This window comes from Lycium barbarum, chromosome 12 (genome assembly GCF_019175385.1).
Source record: "Lycium barbarum isolate Lr01 chromosome 12, ASM1917538v2, whole genome shotgun sequence".
Lineage (NCBI taxonomy): Eukaryota > Viridiplantae > Streptophyta > Magnoliopsida > Solanales > Solanaceae > Lycium > Lycium barbarum.
This window is the reverse complement of record NC_083348.1, coordinates 81489625-81508832: the sequence shown is the minus strand read 5'-3', so window position 1 is coordinate 81508832 and position 19208 is coordinate 81489625. Positions and strand designations below refer to the sequence as shown.

At 34.8% G+C, this 19208-nt stretch overlaps 2 protein-coding genes and 1 pseudogene across 7 annotated transcripts; 2 read left to right on the top strand and 1 right to left on the bottom strand.

Annotated features, from left to right (window-relative positions):
* Positions 1 to 1032: 1032 nt before the first annotated feature.
* On the top strand, positions 1033 to 5559 carry LOC132622632 (pentatricopeptide repeat-containing protein At4g02750-like). Of its 4 annotated transcripts, none has more exons than XM_060337274.1 (4): positions 1033 to 3814; positions 3915 to 4172; positions 4736 to 4893; positions 5456 to 5559. In XM_060337274.1, exons 1-2 carry the CDS (start codon positions 1625 to 1627, stop codon positions 4032 to 4034), a joined length of 2310 nt encoding a protein of 769 aa, XP_060193257.1. In that variant the 5' UTR covers positions 1033 to 1624; the 3' UTR covers positions 4035 to 4172; positions 4736 to 4893; positions 5456 to 5559. The 4 variants fall into 4 exon arrangements, with proteins under 4 accessions (XP_060193257.1, XP_060193255.1, XP_060193254.1 ...); XM_060337272.1 differs by having other exon boundaries at positions 5159 to 5559; XM_060337271.1 differs by having other exon boundaries at positions 4736 to 5559.
* A 797-nt stretch (positions 5560 to 6356) lies between these two features.
* LOC132622635 (zingipain-2-like) lies at positions 6357 to 10457 on the top strand. Of its 3 annotated transcripts, none has more exons than XM_060337278.1 (6): positions 6357 to 7071; positions 8176 to 8558; positions 8906 to 9138; positions 9226 to 9363; positions 9450 to 9911; positions 10140 to 10457. In XM_060337278.1, exons 2-6 carry the CDS (start codon positions 8294 to 8296, stop codon positions 10281 to 10283), a joined length of 1242 nt encoding a protein of 413 aa, XP_060193261.1. In that variant the 5' UTR covers positions 6357 to 7071; positions 8176 to 8293; the 3' UTR covers positions 10284 to 10457. The 3 variants fall into 3 exon arrangements, with proteins under 3 accessions (XP_060193261.1, XP_060193260.1, XP_060193259.1); XM_060337277.1 differs by lacking the exon at positions 6357 to 7071 and adding an exon at positions 7190 to 7527; XM_060337276.1 differs by lacking the exon at positions 6357 to 7071 and having other exon boundaries at positions 7661 to 8558.
* Positions 10458 to 10563: 106 nt separating this feature from the next.
* On the bottom strand, positions 10564 to 13393 carry LOC132622633 (cytochrome P450 CYP72A219-like; annotated as a pseudogene).
* Positions 13394 to 19208: the final 5815 nt, after the last annotated feature.

Below are 19208 nucleotides of genomic sequence, written 5' to 3'. Positions count from 1 at the left end.
TTGTATTCCAGTGTATATTTTTCTGTATTTGGAAGTATTTCTAAAAGTTTGGAATGGAGTAATTTGGAGAAAGATACGTGGGTTGTTATGAAACTTCAACAGTTATGCGTGATACATGGTTGATTTAATTTGACTTACCATTTAAAATGAAAGAAGAGAATTTGTTCCATAAATACAACCTATTTTGACTCTGCCAGATTTTGTATTTCAGTGTATTTCAAAAATGCGAACTCTGTTGAATTTTGTATTTCCGTATATTTCCCTGTATTTCAAAAACACGAAATACAATGGAATACAACAAAAACTAGCTACGATTTGTAAATATAGAAAAAGTAGCTATAAAAAGATAGCTATTTATGTAAGTTTACCAAAAAAAAATGAGGCCCCAAAAATTTGAAGGCCCAAAGCCATTGCCTTGGTGGCTTTGGCCTTGGGCCGGCCCTGTGTCAAACATTACCCTTTGAATCTTTGTGATTTTAAGCATACTGTGCTTGAGGTGTATATAAACAAATTCCGGAATTTAAAAATATTTTAGCTCCATCCCCCTCGTTACAAAACTTCTATCCTTGTTATATTATCTATGCATGTGAATCATAGACTTATGTCATATGTGTGAGTGATATTTCCAAAAATTGATATACCATAATTGGAATTTAGACAGAAGTTAGATCATATGCCCTCGCACTCCGGAATTCAATCCTTTTCTAGTATGGAGGGAGTACTTTTATTGGGGCTGTGCACAGTTCGGATATATTTGAGAACCCTGACCGAGCCATGCTATTGGGATGGTCAGATTTTGGATATTTGGTTTGGATATGAATTATATTTTTTTAAATTTCGGATATACAGATTGGAGACGGGTTGCTATAATTTTAAACCAATCCGACTTGAAATCTGAAATATATGGATACATATAAAAGGTTACACTTTCATTTTAGGTTATTAGGTATTTGTTTGGAATTTCAATTTACTTTGTTGATACTTTTGTTTAATGAACTTTAATACACATTGCTTGATGAAGATTATACACCAGGTGTTAGGATGTTGGCGTGCTGCAACAGTGCTATAAGCATCTTAATAAGACGTAAAATTCGATCCGAAAATTCGAAATGTTTACCTGAACCAAACATAAAAAATCCAATCCGAAGTTAATTTGGATTGAATTCGGATTGAATTTTACAAAATCCCAAATTATAATTTGAAATGTGCTAAATCCTATCCGATCCGACCGATGAACAAGCATAGCTTTTATCTGGCTGGCTAATTATTCGATTGATGTGGCACCTTCTATAAATGAGGATTGCTATTTATTTCCCCCTTCTTTTGACCTTTTTTTTTTTTTTTTTTTTTTTTCATTTAGGATTGCGATTTAACTTCTCAAAAATCGTGTTCTTCTTCCAAAAAAAAAAAGAGAGAGAGAGTGGAATCGTTGCAGCATTTAATAAAAATAACAGTGGTAGTCGAAAGGACGCAATAGTGGGAAGGTTACCACCGTGATTATTAATAATAATACTCCACCCTAATCTTTTCACCCATTTCTCTCTTCATAAAGCATAGTACAAACAGCATACATATATCCAGCAAACAACAATTTACGGGTTCCGTAACCCTTAAATATATTTGAATGGCAGGTTTAAGTAGAGGAAGCACAATTATCCAGCAAAATCTGAAGATAACTCAGTTAGGAAAAAGGGGACAAATTGATGAAGCCATTAAAGTCTTCAACAGAATTACACGCCCTAATACCGTCACTTACAATTCTATGATTTCTGCCTATGCCAAAAATGGTAGAATCATCAATGCACGCAACCTGTTCGACAAAATGCACTTCAAAAATTTAATCACTTGGAATACAATGATCAATGGGTATTTGTTTAATGGCCAAGTTGATAAAGCATGTGAACTGTTTGATAAAATGCCACAGAGAGACCATTTTACTTATGCATTGATGATAACTTGTTATGCGCGTAGTGGGGAGCTTGAAAAGGCTAGAAATGTGTTTGAGTTACTTCCTGATAAGAGTAATATTGCTTGCTGGAACGCGATGATTACAGGGTATGCGAAAGCTGGAAGGTTAGATGATGCAAGGCAAATGTTTGATTGTATGCCAAGAAAGAATTTAGTGTCATGGAATTCGATGCTTTCGGGATATACCAAGAATGGGGAAATGCAATTTGGATTGAAATTTTTTGAGGATATGGAAGAGAAGGACGTCGTTTCTTGGAATTTATTGTTGGATGGGTTTATTGAGTTTGGGGATTTGGATTCTGCTGAAGAGGTTTTCGCGAAGATTCCTAATCCGAATGTTGTTTCTTGGGTGACAATGCTGAGTGGATTTGCAAGATATGGGATGGTATTGGAGGCTGAAATGATTTTTGACCAAATGCCGGAGAAAAATGAGGTTGCTTGGAATGCCATGTTAGGTGCATATGTCCAGAATGGCAAAATTGAGATGGCTACTTCGTTATTTAGTAGGATGTCTCAGAGAAGTGCTGTGGCTTATACAACCATGATTGATGGTTATTTTCGTGCTGGAAAGGTCGAAGAAGCAAGGGATTTGTTGGATCAAATGCCATACAAAAATGTTGGTGCACGAACAGCGATGATTTCAGGGTACATCCAAAATAATAGGGTGGATGAAGCTCGTCGGGTATTTGATCGAACAACTATTCGTGATGTTGTTTGTTGGAATACAATGATTGCAGGCTACACTCAATGTGGGCGGATTGATGAAGCTTTTGATCTATTTGAAAAGATGGAACCTAAGAGCATAGTTGTTTGGAATACCATGATAGCAGGTTATGCTCAAGTGGGACAAATGGAGAAAGCACTTGAGATAGTTGAGAATATGGGAGAAAGGAATGTAATTTCTTGGAATTCTCTAATTTCAGGTTATACCCAAAATGGTTTTTATGTAGATGCACTTAAATATTTTATGATGATGATACGTGATGGCAAGAAACCCGATCGTTCTACTTTTGCTTCAGCATTAAGTTCCTGTTCCAATCTTGCAGCTGAACGTTTAGGTAAGCAACTTCACCAAGCGGTTATAAAAACTGGTTATGTGAAAAACTTATCAGTTTGTAACGCTATAGTCATTATGTATGCAAAGTGTGGAAAGATCTTTGATGCAGAAAAGATGTTTGGAGATATTGACAATGCTGATGTTATATCCTGGAATTCTTTGCTTTCTGGATATGCTTTAAATGGATGTGGGAAGGAGGCTGTCAAACTTTTTCAAGAGATGGAAGATATAGAAGTCGTTCCTGATGAAGTCACGTTTGTTAGTGTTTTATCTGCATGTAAGCACGCTGGCTTGAGTGATACTGGTGCAAATTTGTTTGAGCACATGACCAAAAAGTATTCTATCACTCCTTCATCGGAACATTATGCTTGCATGGTTGACTTACTTGGGCGAGCGGGGAGGTTAGAAGAAGCTTTCCTTTTAATAAAGGAAATGAAAACAAATGTTACGGCCGAAATGTGGGGTGCCCTATTTGGGGCTTGTCGCTTGCATAACAATATAAAGATCGCTGGCTGTGCTGTTGAGAAGCTTCTTGAACTTGAACCCCATACATCTACAAATCTGGTTGTCTTATCAAACATGTATGCTGAACTAGGAAGATGGGGTGATGTGGAGAGAGTTAGGGAAACAATAAAAAAGAGTGGAGCAGGCAGACTACCAGGATGCAGCTGGCTTGAGGATAGGAATCAGTTGCTTGTTTTTCTTTGTGGTGATGATACTTCAGCGCAGGCAGTGGAGAACTTCAATGTTTTATTCACTTTAACTGCACAAATGATGGATATGGGCCATGTGCGTACCATGACATCATTTTGTCTTGACTTAGATAATTGAGCCATAGGCATGTATATTTAAGTGCCAACGTGCATTCATAAAATCACTTCTGGTTTAGGGCTGCAAGGTGGCTTTGCAGGACTCTATGGCAGATGCGAAAATCACTTCAACGTCTGGAAATCTTTTGCATCTGCAACAGAAGGCATGCAGAGCTGGAATGGAATTCTGCAAGATATAACCAGAAGAGTGAAGCGAAAACTTGCTTATGAGGTAACTGCTGTTGTCTAGATATATGGTTGGTGCAGATCTTCACAGTGATTATATGATAAAGCAGCTGATAACCATGAAGGCGTGAACGGTGCATTGGTGTTGTCAGGTAGGTGAATCCAAGTTCGCCCTTACATAATGTGCATATAATAATACTTGTAGTATCTAATGTCTTATCATCAGTCTTTTTCTTCTATCCTTGTAGTATTTCTATCTTTTTATCGTCTATCTTTTTCCTGATCTTGGAGAACATTTAAATTGCATATAAAAAAGTTTTACCGTCTCTCTTCTTAAACTTCTATAACAGTTCATGCATTGTAGGGCTATACCAACATAATGGACTTTGTTCGGTTGAAGGAATTTCTGATTTTGACTGGTTCTTCTGGTCTGTATCTATGTGTATAATCATCTATGTACAAGGATGTGCACTGTTGTAACTTCAATTTCTAGAGTTTCGTAACTTTTCAATTAAAGCAGATAGATAATACTAATCTTTTGACATTGAATGTGCAATCATCTTAGTTCCTCGAAACTAAGACAATCAAATGTGGTGTTTTAATTGATCCCTTTCTTCTTTATCCCTGTTTTGCATTCCATTTTCTATTCACAATATATATTCAAGTTTCATCTGATATGTTTTAACAAAGGTAGTGGTGTGTGTCCAAGCCGCAGATAATGACCGGGTGAAGTTGCAAGGGAAGTTTCTTCTAAATGACTCCCGATCTCAGGTTGCAGTCTTTCTAGAAGGTCCATGTCCAGTCGCGGATATCCTCCTTAATGGTTTAGTCATAAAGCATGCATCTAAAGCTCCTCCTCCACCAGTAATTGAGGTTAGTCGAATCACTTTCAAAATCTGGAAGTTGTTTTTTTCCTCCTTTTTAAACAAATTTACTTTGGGCTTGATGATAGGATATTAATAGAGAAACTTGAAGCCTAATATTTTCTGAGAGTGTTAGGTTATGCCGCTTAAGGTAGCTAGCTGACAATTGAACTATTTGATCTGTTTAGACATTAGATACTTTCATGCTTCTCCAACCATTACCTCTCTGTACGGCATTCAGCACACTTTATTTCATTTTTTTAAATCTCTTTTAGGATGATGATTTTGGTGTTAATATATGAATGATGGAACAAATGGCTGGTTCCCCCACTTGAAACTGTACAATGAACGTTCAAGGGACTGAGGGAGCAATAAGACGGGATCTGCACTTATATACATAATTGTTGAAATGTGTTTGATTTCTTTTAAACTTTTGTACGAGCTTGCTGGGCATTTTCAGCATGTGCAGCCATGGAGGGAATAAATGCGATAGTCACCGGTGAAGTTATTAGTCTTTCTGCGCAAGAACTTACTTATTGATTGTGATAATTCAAACAATAATGGCTGTGAAGGTGGACTTAAGAACCCTGCTTTTGAATGGGTGATCAACAATGGCGGCATTGTTCAGCAGCTGATTATCCATACACTGCCTCTCAAGGCACACTTGCAATTACAACAAGGCATGTGATGATCAATTTGACATCAAGTTTCTACCCATTTTTCAAATATTTTCCTTTTAAAACTTGATCACTGTTCAAATATTTTCCTCAACAGGTGAACCACAAGGTTGTAACAATTGATGGATACCAAGATGTTGCAGAAGAGGAAAGTGCCTTTCTTTGTGCTGTTGGTCAACAACCTGTTAGTGTGGACATCGGCAGGAGCATCCCTGATTTTCAACTATATACATGCTGCAGAAGCGGACAGTTCCCTTTTTAGCATTCGGCAATGAAGGTAATTCGTGATCTAGTGAATTGTTACTTTAAAGCATTTTTCGTTTTTCTTTTTATTAACTTAGGTGGTTTTAATAACAAATTTGGTTTCTAGAGATAGTAAAAGTTATAAGCTAAAAATGAAAATAAAAAAATAAATATAGAGAAATATATATGTTATGTCCACAATGTGACACACCTTAATTTTTTTATTTTTTTTCATAGTTTTTCGTGACATAATGATATTCTGATGGTAATAACTCGCTTAATGTCTTTCCAAGCTTTGTTTCATAACCGTTGACAAGTACACAATCCCAAAGGTAATCAAGACATAGAATAATGCAAGTATATGATTAGAACATCTTTTATTTTCTGTAACATTTAATGAAAATGGAGAGCAGTATCATTGCTTACCAGTAAGCCAAAGATTGAAATGGATCATAAAGCTTGTAGATTTGTTGTATTTTGTCCTTTATCCGGAGACTAATCGATCCTTCTTTTTGTTTTCTCATATTAAGTCCATGAGAAAACAAAAAGAAGGATCGATTAGTCTCCGGACAAAATACAACAAATCTACAAGCTTTATGATCCATTTCAGTCTTTGGCTTACTGGTAAGCAATGGATACTGCTCTCCGTTTTCGTTAAATGTTACAGAAAATAAAAGATGTTCTAATCATATACTTGCATTATTCTATGTCTTGATTACCTTTGGGATTGTACTTGTCAACGGTTATGAAACAAAGCTTGGAAAGACATTAAGCGAGTTATTACCATTAGAATATCACTATGTCACGAAAAAATATGAAAAGAAGAAATATTAAGGTACGTCACATTGTAGAAATAATATATATACTGCTCTACATCTATTTATTTTCATTTTTTAGCTTATAAATTTATTATTTCTAGAGACCAAAATTGTTACTAAAATCACATAAGTTCAAGAAAAAAATGCTTTAAAGTAAAATTCACTAAATCGTGAATTACCTTCGTTGCCGAGAAGGGCGTTGAAAGAATCATTTCTAAATCACAAGAAGAAAAGACATAAATACCCCTCAGACTTGTCACTACTTTGCGGGCCTATTATCACTTAAGAGTTGAAACTTTTTGAAATGGAATAAATATCTTTGAATGATGATGTGGTACCAAAAGCATGCTCACTCTTTTGGAGGAGAGGCCAAAAATAAGTGAAAACCAATACTTTCGTTTCACTATATGCTACATAACTTGGATGGTGACAAATTTATTATTGTCTAATGTAAGTTTGTTGCATTAACTGAATTATTTTTCCTTATTTTTCTACTCTTAATACTGCGTTAGTTGAGGAAAAAAGATAACTGTGTTAGTTGCTATAAATGAAATTGCTTTATTAATTTTTAAAATGGCTAATGCATACACCATTACCCCTCAACTTGAGTCGAAATCTCCTTGATACAGGAAAAAATCGTACACACCAAATATTTCTCAAACTGTAACATTAAACAACCTCTTTGGTATTTGCCTACTGTTTCCTAACAAGTGTAATGTCACATAATTTTGAAAGGATAGTGATGTTCATTTCAAGTAGTAGTTGGTCTTCTCCAAAAATCTGGCAGAACCAACTCCACCACTTTTCCCTTCTAAACTTACAAATACTCCAAAATTCCAAATTGGGGTCCAATGATTGAAGATGAGGTATGGGAGCAATGGCTAGACTAGCAAGTCTATACGCACTGTGAGTATGATTTAAATGGCGATCCAAAAATCGGGTATCGGTGTCCTGCAGCCTTTTAAATATAAGGATGAGACTTTTATATGAGAGAAGCTTTGCCTAATATATTCGGAATTTTAAATAATATTTTTATTCATACTACCTATTTACAAAACTTCAATACTTGTTATATTATCTCTGTATAAGAATTATATACTTATGCTGTATGTGTGTGAATTATACATCAGAAAATTGATATATATCAATATTGGAATTTAGAAAGAAGATAGTGGATTTTATGAGACTTGGCTAATTATCCGATCGAGTTGATGATAAAAGAAAAATAAGGGGTGGACGAAAAATGTTTTGGAGAAAAGATAAAAACATCTATCCCAATATCTCAGAAATAAATATCCAACAAACTTAATAGAGTTTTAGGAGGAAATGCACTCAAAATATCCACACACCAGCCTTTAAAAGAATTTGTAACTCTTAAGTTTTCAGTCAAATTAACAGATAAAAGCTATATATAACAGAAGAATCTCAAAGTCATTTATTGGATTGTGTCTAAAAGATGGGAAATACACAAAACCTCCACCTTTTTCTTCTTCTTGGTTTCCTTTTTTTCTTTATCTCAGCTGTGTTATCATCTCAAGTTTATAGTTTTTCCAGTGAGTTCCCAGAATTGGACAGGCCACAAGAGTTGCTCTCAGAAGAAAGAGTTTTCCAGCTTTTCCAAGACTGGAAACAGAAGCATGGTAAAATTTACAACGATGAGAAAGAGGAAGAAATGAGGTTGGAGAATTTTAAAAGGAATGTGAAGTATATAGTGGAGAAGAACTCAAAGAGGAAGTCAGAATCAGAGCATTTAATTGGTTTGAACAATTTTGCTGATATGAGCAATGAGGAATTTAGGCAAGTCCACACTTCAAAGATTAAGATGCCTTTCAACAAGAAGAACCAGACCATTTCTGCAAATTCTTGTGATGCTTCTCCTTCTAAGGATTGGAGGAAACACGGGGTTGTCACTGAGGTTAAGAACCAAGGAGAATGCGGTAAGCTGTGCTAATCTCTTCTGCATATTAAATTCAGTCATTTCACAATTTTCCATTTTTACCGGATTACGGATTAAGGCTTATCACAGATATTTACTTGTGATTAGTAATTACCTTTGAAGTGAGATGATTGTGTTAATATATTTTGCATCGTCACTGCATAGAGCTTAAACTCGATATTAGACATGGCAGTCATGTTTTGAACAAAAGAGAGACATAACTGTGGCTTCATTTAGTTCATAGATCTTTATTAGGCGGCTAGGACAATTGTTGTCTTAGAGATATCAGTGAGCCTGAAAATATGCACCATTTGTAAAATACCTCTGAATTCTGCTTAACAAATGCAGGATGTTGTTGGGCATTTTCGGCGTGTGGAGCCATAGAAGGAATAAATGCATTAGTCACTGGTGAACTTATTAGCCTTTCAACTCAAGAACTTGTCAACTGTGACACTTCCAATAAAGGCTGTGAAGGTGGACTTATGGACCCTGCTTTTAAATTTGTGATCAACAATGGTGGCATTGATTCAGCTTCTGATTATCCATACACCGAGTCTCGAGGCACTTGCCATTACAACAAGGCATGTGATGGTGCAAATTTCCTATGATATTTTCAATTCACTTTTTTCATATTTTGTGAAATATCTTGATCATATTTGCTCAAACAGTTGAACAAGAAGGCTGTAACAATTGATGGATACCAAGATGTTGCACAAGAAGAAAGTGCCCTACTTTGTGCTGTTGCTAGACAACCTGTTAGTGTAGGCATAGACGGAAAAAGCCTTGATTTTCAACTATATGCAGGGGTAACTCTTATTCTTATTGTTGCTTTTTTTTTTCCCCGACAAATCCCAATACTAAGTTCTTTGCCTTATTTTGGGGGTTAATGCAGGGAATCTATGATGGAGAATGCTCTAATAATCCAGATGAATTATCCCATGCAGTACTAATTGTAGGATATGGTTCTGACGGAGGGGTTGACTATTGGATTATGAAGAATTCATGGGGAAAATCTTGGGGCATGGAGGGGTATGCATATATAAAGAGGAACACTAATTCTCCATATGGGGTTTGTGCTATTAATTCATTAGCTTCATATCCAACGAAAGAATCGTCTTCCTCTCCACCATCCCCTCCGGTTCCTCCACCACCTTCTCCAAAACCAAATGTATGTGAAGACGGCTTATATTACTGTCCAGAAGGTCAAACATGCTGCTGCGGGTTAGATTTCTATGGCATGTGCTTAGTTCACGGATGCTGTCCTATTGAAAATGGTGTTTGCTGTGAGGGATCAAAATTATGCTGCCCACAAGACTTTCCATATTGTGATGTTTTAGAAGGCCTCTGCCACAAGGTATGACTTAATCTTCAATATCTTCCTGTGTTAATTACCACCAATCTTTTGAATCTTCAATAGCTTCTTCATACCACCGAGACTTATATAGTCTAGTGGTACTCGTGAGGTATTTCACACACACAATAGGTGTGAGTCGGATTCTCACACTCCTCTTACTCCCATTGTAATATATTTAAAGAAAACTCCTTGTTAGTAAGATTCTCACGTTTGTTTCCCTTTTTGCAGGACTATGGAGATAAAATTGGAGTTGCTGCAATGAAGAGAAGAATGGCCAAGTTCAAGCTACCATGGAGTAGTGGTACTAAGGGAATAGAAGGGATGGACCAAACTCTTCTATGGAAGAGAAATCAGTTTGCAGCAATGCGCTGAAAGAACTTACTGCATTGCGCTGAAAGAACTTAACTACTGTTATTATATAATAACTTTTATCATCCCTGTCTGGTTCTTGCTACCAAATAAAGATTGTAGAAAAATATATAAAATTCAAAAGAAAAAATGTAAATAAATCCTTTGATTATCTATATATATTGTGGTTTATGTGTATATTATTTCTTTTACACTGCATATATAAGGTTAATTATTTTTTTTATGTATATATATATATATAGTAGATGATGAATGCATTGGTGAAAATCCTGTCTCTACCACTACGTGTATGACATATGAGGTATGTTTTCGAGCATGTTGGACAGATAGTTCAAGATGTAAAGCATGCACAAGACGAGCACCTTACCTATCAAGACATATAGCCTTCTGAGACTTTAACGTCCTATAATCGCTTAGGGGCATTTTGATATTGTCACGCCTTGAGGAGAATCAGAACTTTGTCATTTAAAATATTACCCACTATGTTCTGGAAAATCGTCATTTAGATACAAGCAAGATTCATCAAGGAATTATTCTTTTATAAGCAAGAAAGCTTCAATAAATGCAGGCCTTTAGTACCTGCTGTTATTTGACAATCTAAGAGTCTTCTTTGGTATCAATAGTAGATGTACTTTCAGCATGGCAACAAGTTGATTTCTCTTCCACTCAGAGCTGGTTGTTCCATCTCCCTTGTTATTGCTTTAGTACTAGTACTCCATGATAACTTGCACTTAACCAAACTGCAACGTCTAAAGTTTGTGCATAAGCAGAGGAGCACCATACTGTGGACGAATAGTCACAACTTGAAATGGAGCATGTGTATAAGATGGGGATAGTTCAAATGAGAATTTTTGTAGTATCATTGCTATTGCCATTTTTGCTTCCAACATTGCAAAATTTTGTCCAATGCAAATTCGAGGTCCCCAACCAAACGGGATAAACGAGACTTGTCCATTTGTTACCTTTGACACTCCTTCACTGAATCTTTCTGGTTTGAATTCCTTCACATCTTCGCCCCATATTTCCTTATCACAATGTACCAAAACTGTGGGTATAACGAGTAACACTCCAGCTGGTAGATTTAGCTCCCCCAATTTCACTTCTTCTTTAGTCCTCCTACCAAGTGTTGGTAATGGTGGGAATAGCCTTAACGTCTCGTATAAGATCATAGTCACCTATGAAAAAAGTATCGCATAAGTTGACAGTAGAATAATTAGTCAACTTCAGAAAGAAGTACTTACAACTTTGAGGCGACTTAGTCCTTCAAAATCTGGTTTCTTATTACCGAAGACCTGCAAAACCTCCTCTCTGGCACGTACTTGCCACTCCGAATGTAAGCACAACAAAATCATAGTCCAAACAAGTAACACTGAAGTTGTCTCTTGTCCAGCAAAATAGAATAACTTACACTCTTCAATCACTTCTAATGTTGTCATTCCGAAATCTTTGCTTCCATGCTGTTCAATTTCTTTCAAATTGGATTCAAGTAATATGCCTAATAAGTCTTCATTATTACTAGTCTCCCCTGCTTTCATTGCCTTCAATCTTTTATCAATGATACGCCTAATTGTCGTTTGAATTTCCTTCTTGATTTCCAGCATTCTTTTGTTCCTCTTACTAGGCAAGAACCTAACAAAAAATCAAATTTAAGTAAATTTACAAAGCCGTGAAGTAGAAAACTGATAAAATAGATTATATTGTACTTACCTCGACCCTGGTATATATAACGAAAAAGCTACTTCCATTACATGCTCAGCTTGTTCTTTCTGAAGTTCGAATACTATTTTTCCTTCTTCATAACTGCTACCAAATGCAGTGCGGGAGATTACTTCACCAGTCATCAGTTGAAAGTGTGGCCATACCTCGAGCTCGACTGATGTTTCCTTTGGAACAATATCCTCCCATTTGCTTAGCATTTCATTACAAATCTGATAAAGTGCTGGCATCATATGCTGTTTAAGGCACACGAGTTAATTTCACGTATGGTCACTAAACTTTATACAATAGCTATATGCTTTGTAAGATTAGTGTAAAAGAAAAAAAGTAGTAGTATGTATAACCTTTAGCTTCACAAAATGGAAGGCAGGATTGATGATTTTTCTGTGTTTGGCCCATTTGTGTTCTTCAAGACTTACAAGGCCTTGAACCAACAGCTAGGTGAATGGATTGGAATTTTTATACTTCTGATACATATAATTTTTGGCAAAAATCTCCTTTATAAGTGCAGGTTCTGTGATGAATACTATTGGATTGGGGCCTAGCCAGGCAAAAGAATTTTTACCTGCGAGTAATTATCAGTTTTGGGTTAGTAAGAAAAATCAGGGCATTTTTTATGCATGATGTTTAAGTGTAAAGTAGATCATACAGTTTAAAATGGATAAATTCATTAATAGCCACTTTCAGTTCATGTAATTAAAAAAATACTAGTCATTGTCCTAGAATTTGAAATTCCATCGATGAAATTTCAAGAAACTGTCATGGAGCTTCAACTGTGGAATTTCAAACTTCATGACAAATTTTCAGTTGCATGACTGAAAAATGGCTAGCCCAACGATTGGTTAAAATGGTACAACAAACTAGCTTGTTATTTTTACCATTTTTGTTGATGGTATCACAGAAAAAAGGGATAAGCCTTTGAGCTATATCGTCAGAGAAATTGATGGGCTTAGATTTTGCTTCTTTGAGTTTATTTGAGAGCTCTTTCAAATCTCCATAGAGTAGCTTGTATGGATTTCCCTTAAGACCACTCAGTCTTAAGTACTTCAATTTCTTTGGCCTAAACCATGCCCAATTCAATACTCTCCATGTATATACTAGTAGCAAAATTGCAACACACACTTTTATTCCCACAAGTAACAAGCACTCCATGTAATTGAATTGTCCACAGCTAAATATGTTGGTTCCAATTGGTGAAATTTGCGGATATTTATAAGAGGATGGGTAAGACTTTTTGATGAATTTTCATCGGCATAGTTGGCAATGAGAATCAATGTTTAGGAATTAAGGTAAATGGAGACTTGATGAAGAAGACAACAATATATAAGTCATAACAAATTAATATGTCTTCATACTATATGCAATCTAGCTATCACGTTCCATCACTCACAAATCATATCACATCGTTGCAGCTATCCTCTTAGTCGTGAAATGCACCGACTTATATAGCAAGGGAAAATATGTCGTTTGCGTTGCCCGTAAAATAAAAAACGCTTATTTGCAAGTTATGAAAAAAAAAATGACAAATATTAAATAGCAATTGCGCGGAAGGACTCACTGAGCAGTTTCTTGTTATATTAAGAGTATCTTTGGACCAGGGGTGAAGGTAAAGGGGGCGGGGGGGGGGGGGGTTCAATGGCAATTTCTTGTCTCTTCTTATGTTGTTGTTCAAGTGGAAGTATTCTTGTATTACTTGTTTGTATCTATTGTCAAACCGCTAGTGCCATATAGAGAAGACGTCCATCAAATTCATTACATAGTTTCAGTAGGATAATTTTGTCCATTTTGCTTAGCTCTTTATATTTGTATTGACTACTAGTTATGTGAGGCCCGTGCTAAGTCCGGGCCCAAACTCAAGATATAAAAGTAGATATTTTAACTAAAAAAATATAATCTGTGTTAGTACAAGTGTACAACAACAACAACAACCATATACCCATTGTAGTCCCACAAGTGGGTAATTATATAAAAGCAAAATTTTCATTCCACTGCTTTAATATTTTAACTTCCATTTTGATAAAATTATTTACTTCAAATCAAATGCGGAGCCAGAATTTGACACTTATAACTTATGTATCCTAATTTTCTGAAGTTATTTAGTTCTAAATAAATAATCTATACATAGTTAATGAACTTTTAAGACAAATACATAATTTAACTTGTGCAGCGGATGAAGCTGCTCCTCTCTTAATTAGGGATTAGGGGTTCGAACATGGATATGGAAAAAATCTTTGGAGGAAGCGTTCCCTCCTAATAGGCGCGATACAGTGCTAATTATCTAGATTAATTGGGCTTAAATGCGGATATCGAGCACGAACCAGAAAATCAAAGAACATGAAAAATGAGGTAGAAGGTTCGATAGCTTTTGAAAAGTAAACCTTAAAAATAAAAAATAAAAAAATTGACTTAAATAAATAAGATTAGGACCTAAAAGTAATTAATTAATTTTTTTTTAAAAGAATTAGAAATTATTGTGAGGACTACAAAAATCCCAAATTCGATAGCTTTTGAAAAGTAGACCTTAAAAATAAAAAATTAAAAAATTTACTTAAATAAATAAAATTAGGACATAAAAGTAATTAATTAAATTTTTTTAAAAAATTTGGGAAACTATTGTGAGGACTACAAAAGTCCTCACATTCCCTCTTATATTATATAGTAAAATATGGATAAGTGTCTTGTTTCTTCTTTCTTGTGCAAACTATTGTCCTCCACCAAAATGTTGAACAGACATGGAGAAATATAGGAGACTTCTCGAATAGTTGGGATTTATGTTGAATATTTGTTCAATTTTGTTTGTCATTTTGCATCCATTACAATCATATATGTATGTTGTATGAAAATGACTTAATAATTTACCTTGGTGACTAGTACATAGAGGGTTAAGACATAAACGAAGAGAACTATATATATATATTTTTTTCTATTTTTTCCCCACCCATTTAGGAGGATTTATAGTGTTTCCACACTTCCCCTCCAGTGTGACTCGAACCCAGGACTTATCAGTCGTAGGTGGAGGTGCTTAACCACTGAGCCATCCTCACTTGTCTGCTAAGAGAACTATATACAAGCCAAAGAAAACAAGGAAGTAGCACTAAACTTATGCTTAAGAAAAAAACTCAAAAGGACTTTTTGCAAAAGTTGATTTTGCAAAAGCAGCCACCTTGAACTCAGTGGCGGAGTCAAACATTTTATTAATGAGGTTCAAGATTTGAAAGAGTAAATCACAAATTTCTTGATAAGTAGGTTCAGCATTATGTTGTTCAATCAAGCGTTCTGCCATGAACGATTTCAACATTTATTACTAATCGAGATTTTTTTAATTTTTTTATTGCGTTGCTTTTATTAATGAAATAGATGGACAACTGCATAAAGTAAAATACTGGTTGAACAAACGAGTGAGTCTAGATTTGTATTGGACAATGGACACTGATCAGACAATCAAAGAGAAAAAGAAAACAAAAAAAAGGTAAGACTTATTTATCGATTTTAGTTTTGGGTTTAAAGTTGCTTATTGACTTAGTTTTTCTTTTACCCTTTGAAAGTGTATCCTTTGTTGGATAATTTTTTTTTTAATACGGCTAATATCTAAATAGTAACATGTTTCAAAAATAAAATAAGTTATTCATATATATAACTCTCTGTATTGATAAAAATTGTAATATCTAGAAAGTTGACAAATATTTCAGAATTTTAGGTAAACTAAAAATAACTAACTAAAATAATTGTATTTGTTTGATGCAAGAATAATAATGCAGGTGATCTATAATTCAATAATGCATGTATCCACAGCTGTCGCCTGTAGCCTGTAGCAGTGTAGCTTGTGATTCTGAGAATCAAATCTGTCAAAATAAAACAAAATAACATTGTCAACTGCGCCAGTCTCAAACTTGGAACCATTGGGCAGAAAATAAACATCCTTAACAATCGCATCAAGGAATTGGTTATATTGAGAATGTTCAACATTAATTATATATCTTTTAAAGGGAATTTGGCCTATATACACAATATAATTTTCCGAGGTGTTTATCTGATCATCCTTGGGTGGCTGTAGGCTGTAGTTCCGCCCCTGCTTGAACTCCATTTTTTGACAGCAGTAGTTGTTTTGGTCCTTTGGACAAACCAAAATGAACTTTAAGATTTGGGCCCAACCCATTCGGTTTAGAAATGAGTGCATTGGCCTTCGGAAATTTTCACAAGTTGTTCATTTTTCGGAAAGCTATTTAGTAAATGATTTTTTTTTTAATTTTTTTATGAGAAAACATAATACTCCTTCGGGATTAAAAAGAGTGTCCACTTAGTCATTTGCACATCCCTTAAGAAAATACTAACTCCTAGAAAAAATAGGTAATTTGACTAAACTGCTCCTAATTAAATATGTATTGGATTTGATCACATAGCACTTAATAGGGGAAAATCTGAAAAATTAAGGTTAATTCTTTCTTGATTTGATAAGTAGACACTCTTTTTTATCCGGAAGGAATACCATGGTCTAAAATTTTGTAAGGTATTCAAATGTTAGACGACTGTCTAATGTTTTGTCTATAACATTGAGAATAGAGCAAACATTCGCCCCGCATCTAATGTTATCTGGAAGGGTAATTTCTTGAGGTCTATATTTACACAAATTTTGAAAAGAGGACAAAATCTAAATTGTGACCTAAATGTATCTGTGTAAATCAGCCGTAAGGCACATTTGTGAAAACTTTACGACAAAGCAAACCCAGCTTAATATCATGGGCCTAAAGCAGATTACAACCCTCCAACTTTATGATGAAATTACACTTGTAAATATTAATGACTTTAGCTGCACACTCTTTGCTCATATATGACTTTAGCGACAGACTCTTTGCGCTTGCATTAGGTATCAGAATAATAAGGATATTATTTTGATATTTATTTGTACATGCTTTTTTAATTAAAGTCATATAGGGCATTTTGCAGGAATGACTTTGCTGGGAGTGGTTTTTAATTTTTGGCCCTCAAATTGGTGGTCTTTAATTTTTATCCTTCGCTTAATACCCCGAGGTCCTGGACATAAGTAGATCTAGGATTTAAACTTTAGGGGTTCAACGTTTTAATTTTTTTAGCATAAAACCATTATATTTCTAAAGTTATGGGTTCATATCTACTATTTATTGTAATTTTGGTAAATTTATACTCTGCATCGGAAGTTTGGGGTTCAATTGAACCCCGGTTATAGTGCTCCATCTGCCTCTGGTCCTGGATTCGAACCCAGGCTCAGTTAAAAAAAAAATCACAAGGCATAAGTTGGATTCACAAGGCATAAGTTAGACTTATGCCTTAAGGCAGAGGTTTGCCTTAAGGCAAATTTTTACCCAAAATTAGGCTTTAAGGCAGAGATTTGCAAAATTTCAGCAAAATATTTTTTTTTTCCCTTAAGGCAGAGTTTGACCAACTTATGTCTTGCGATTTTTTTTTAATTTTTAACTGAGTGAGGGTTCGAAGCTGAAACCAAGAGGCTTTTAGCGAAGGACAAAAATTAAAGACCACCAATGTGACGGGCAAAAATTAAAGGGAAAAGGGTAAAAAAATAACCCTCTACTTTGGAAAAAGGGCTAAAAATATCTTCCGAACTTATTTTGGGTAAAAAATACCCCTTCCGTACTTAAAGTTTTCAAATATACCCCTGCTTTGACGGAAATTATCCGTCAAAATAACTCGAAATAATTTTTTAAACCCGCTCCATCATTTAAATCCGACCCAACTAAATAATAACCCATATGATCCCCTTATTCCCCCAATTCCCTCAAACTTCATACCTACGTATTGGGGGAATAAGAGATCTTATGGGTTATTATTTAGTTGGATCGGGTTTAAATGATGGAGCGGGTTTAAAAAATAATTTCGGATTATTTTGGCAGATAATTTCCGTCAAGGTAGGGGTATATTTGAAAACCTTAAGGACGGGAGGGGTATTTTTGACCCAAAATAAATTTGGAGGATATTTTTAGCCCTTTTTTCAAAGTAGAGGAGTATCTTTTACTCTTTTCCCAAAATTAAAGACCAGTCCTTTTGAAGGACATTTCGCGCAAAAAAAAAGTCATATATGAGCATTGAAAAGCCCAACTGACCCTGGTCCCTGGTCCATATAAGGTGAAATGCAATTGCATATTTGGCTTACTTTCGGACTCAAATTATAATGTTAACAAGAAGAAATGCAAGTGGAATTCCTATTGAATGGACATGTATCTGATATTTTTTGGTCACCATTTTTTATTTTTTTTTGTCACCACTTCTGAATAATTCAACTATTCTACGCCAAATCGTAAAATAGTATTATTTTGAGGTGCTTGACTTCATCACTATTCGATATAGTATTGTGTATGGAAGTTACATATGAAAATTGTATACATCAAGACGGTATAAGATTAGTAGTTATTAGCCTTTTCATTTCTTTTGCATGTGTAGTCAATAGGGAAATTGAAAAGGTACAACTAAAGAACAATAGTTAGAGGAAATGAGATCTCTTAGCCTCTTACAATTTGAATAAAAGAAAATATCTTTTCTAGATCTCTTATGTCTTTTTTTCATATCTCTTATGTTTAAAAAATGAAGATCTCTTGTAAAAAGATCATAAAACTAAAAAAAGTTTATGAAGGGCTAAAAATCTATTTCTCCCGAACAGTGATAAGTCAAATAAAATGGAATCGGAAGGATAATACTGAATTTGTGGAAGTGTTATCATTTGTGGTCCGGTTAAAGAAAGAAAAATAATTAGAAGAGTTTTAGTTGACGATGTCGATAAGGCATGGGTAGATCCATGATGTTATGGGAATATTGAATCAAATCATAACATGTGTATAATCCAGTTAGCACATGCAATGTTGTCTCTACTCTTGAAACAAAGAAAATTCGACACGAGTGAACACTTCATCCATACATTGTTCTAGCATCAGGACAAATTAAACACTTCCTAAATCTCAAAACTTTTTTCTAATCCTCTCACCATCTTTATCAGAATAATTGTTTGTGTTATCTCATATTTAACTATAATTATCATTTATCTCAATATATGTAGATTAAACTCCAACGGAAGTTCAAAAATTTATATAGTTCGAGTCCAAAACAGTGTGTGCATCACTATTCGCTGCTATATGATTCTCTTTCAGTTCAACATGCCCTCCTCCATTTTTAACAACTTAATGAAAATTGCTTACACCTTTTTTATATATCCAAGTTATAGATCTT

Coding starts and splice junctions, on each gene's coding strand:
- LOC132622632 (XM_060337274.1), top strand. CDS start 1,625: ATGGCAGGTTTAAGTAGAGGAAGCACAATTATCCAGCAAAATCTGAAG. Junction 3,815..3,914: donor AAATGATGGATATGGGCCAT/GTGCGTACCATG, acceptor CTTCTGGTTTAG/GGCTGCAAGGTGGCTTTGCA.
- LOC132622635 (XM_060337276.1), top strand. CDS start 8,078: ATGGGAAATACACAAAACCTCCACCTTTTTCTTCTTCTTGGTTTCCTT. Junction 9,139..9,225: donor GCACTTGCCATTACAACAAG/GCATGTGATGGT, acceptor TTGCTCAAACAG/TTGAACAAGAAGGCTGTAAC. Junction 9,364..9,449: donor ATTTTCAACTATATGCAGGG/GTAACTCTTATT, acceptor GGGTTAATGCAG/GGAATCTATGATGGAGAATG.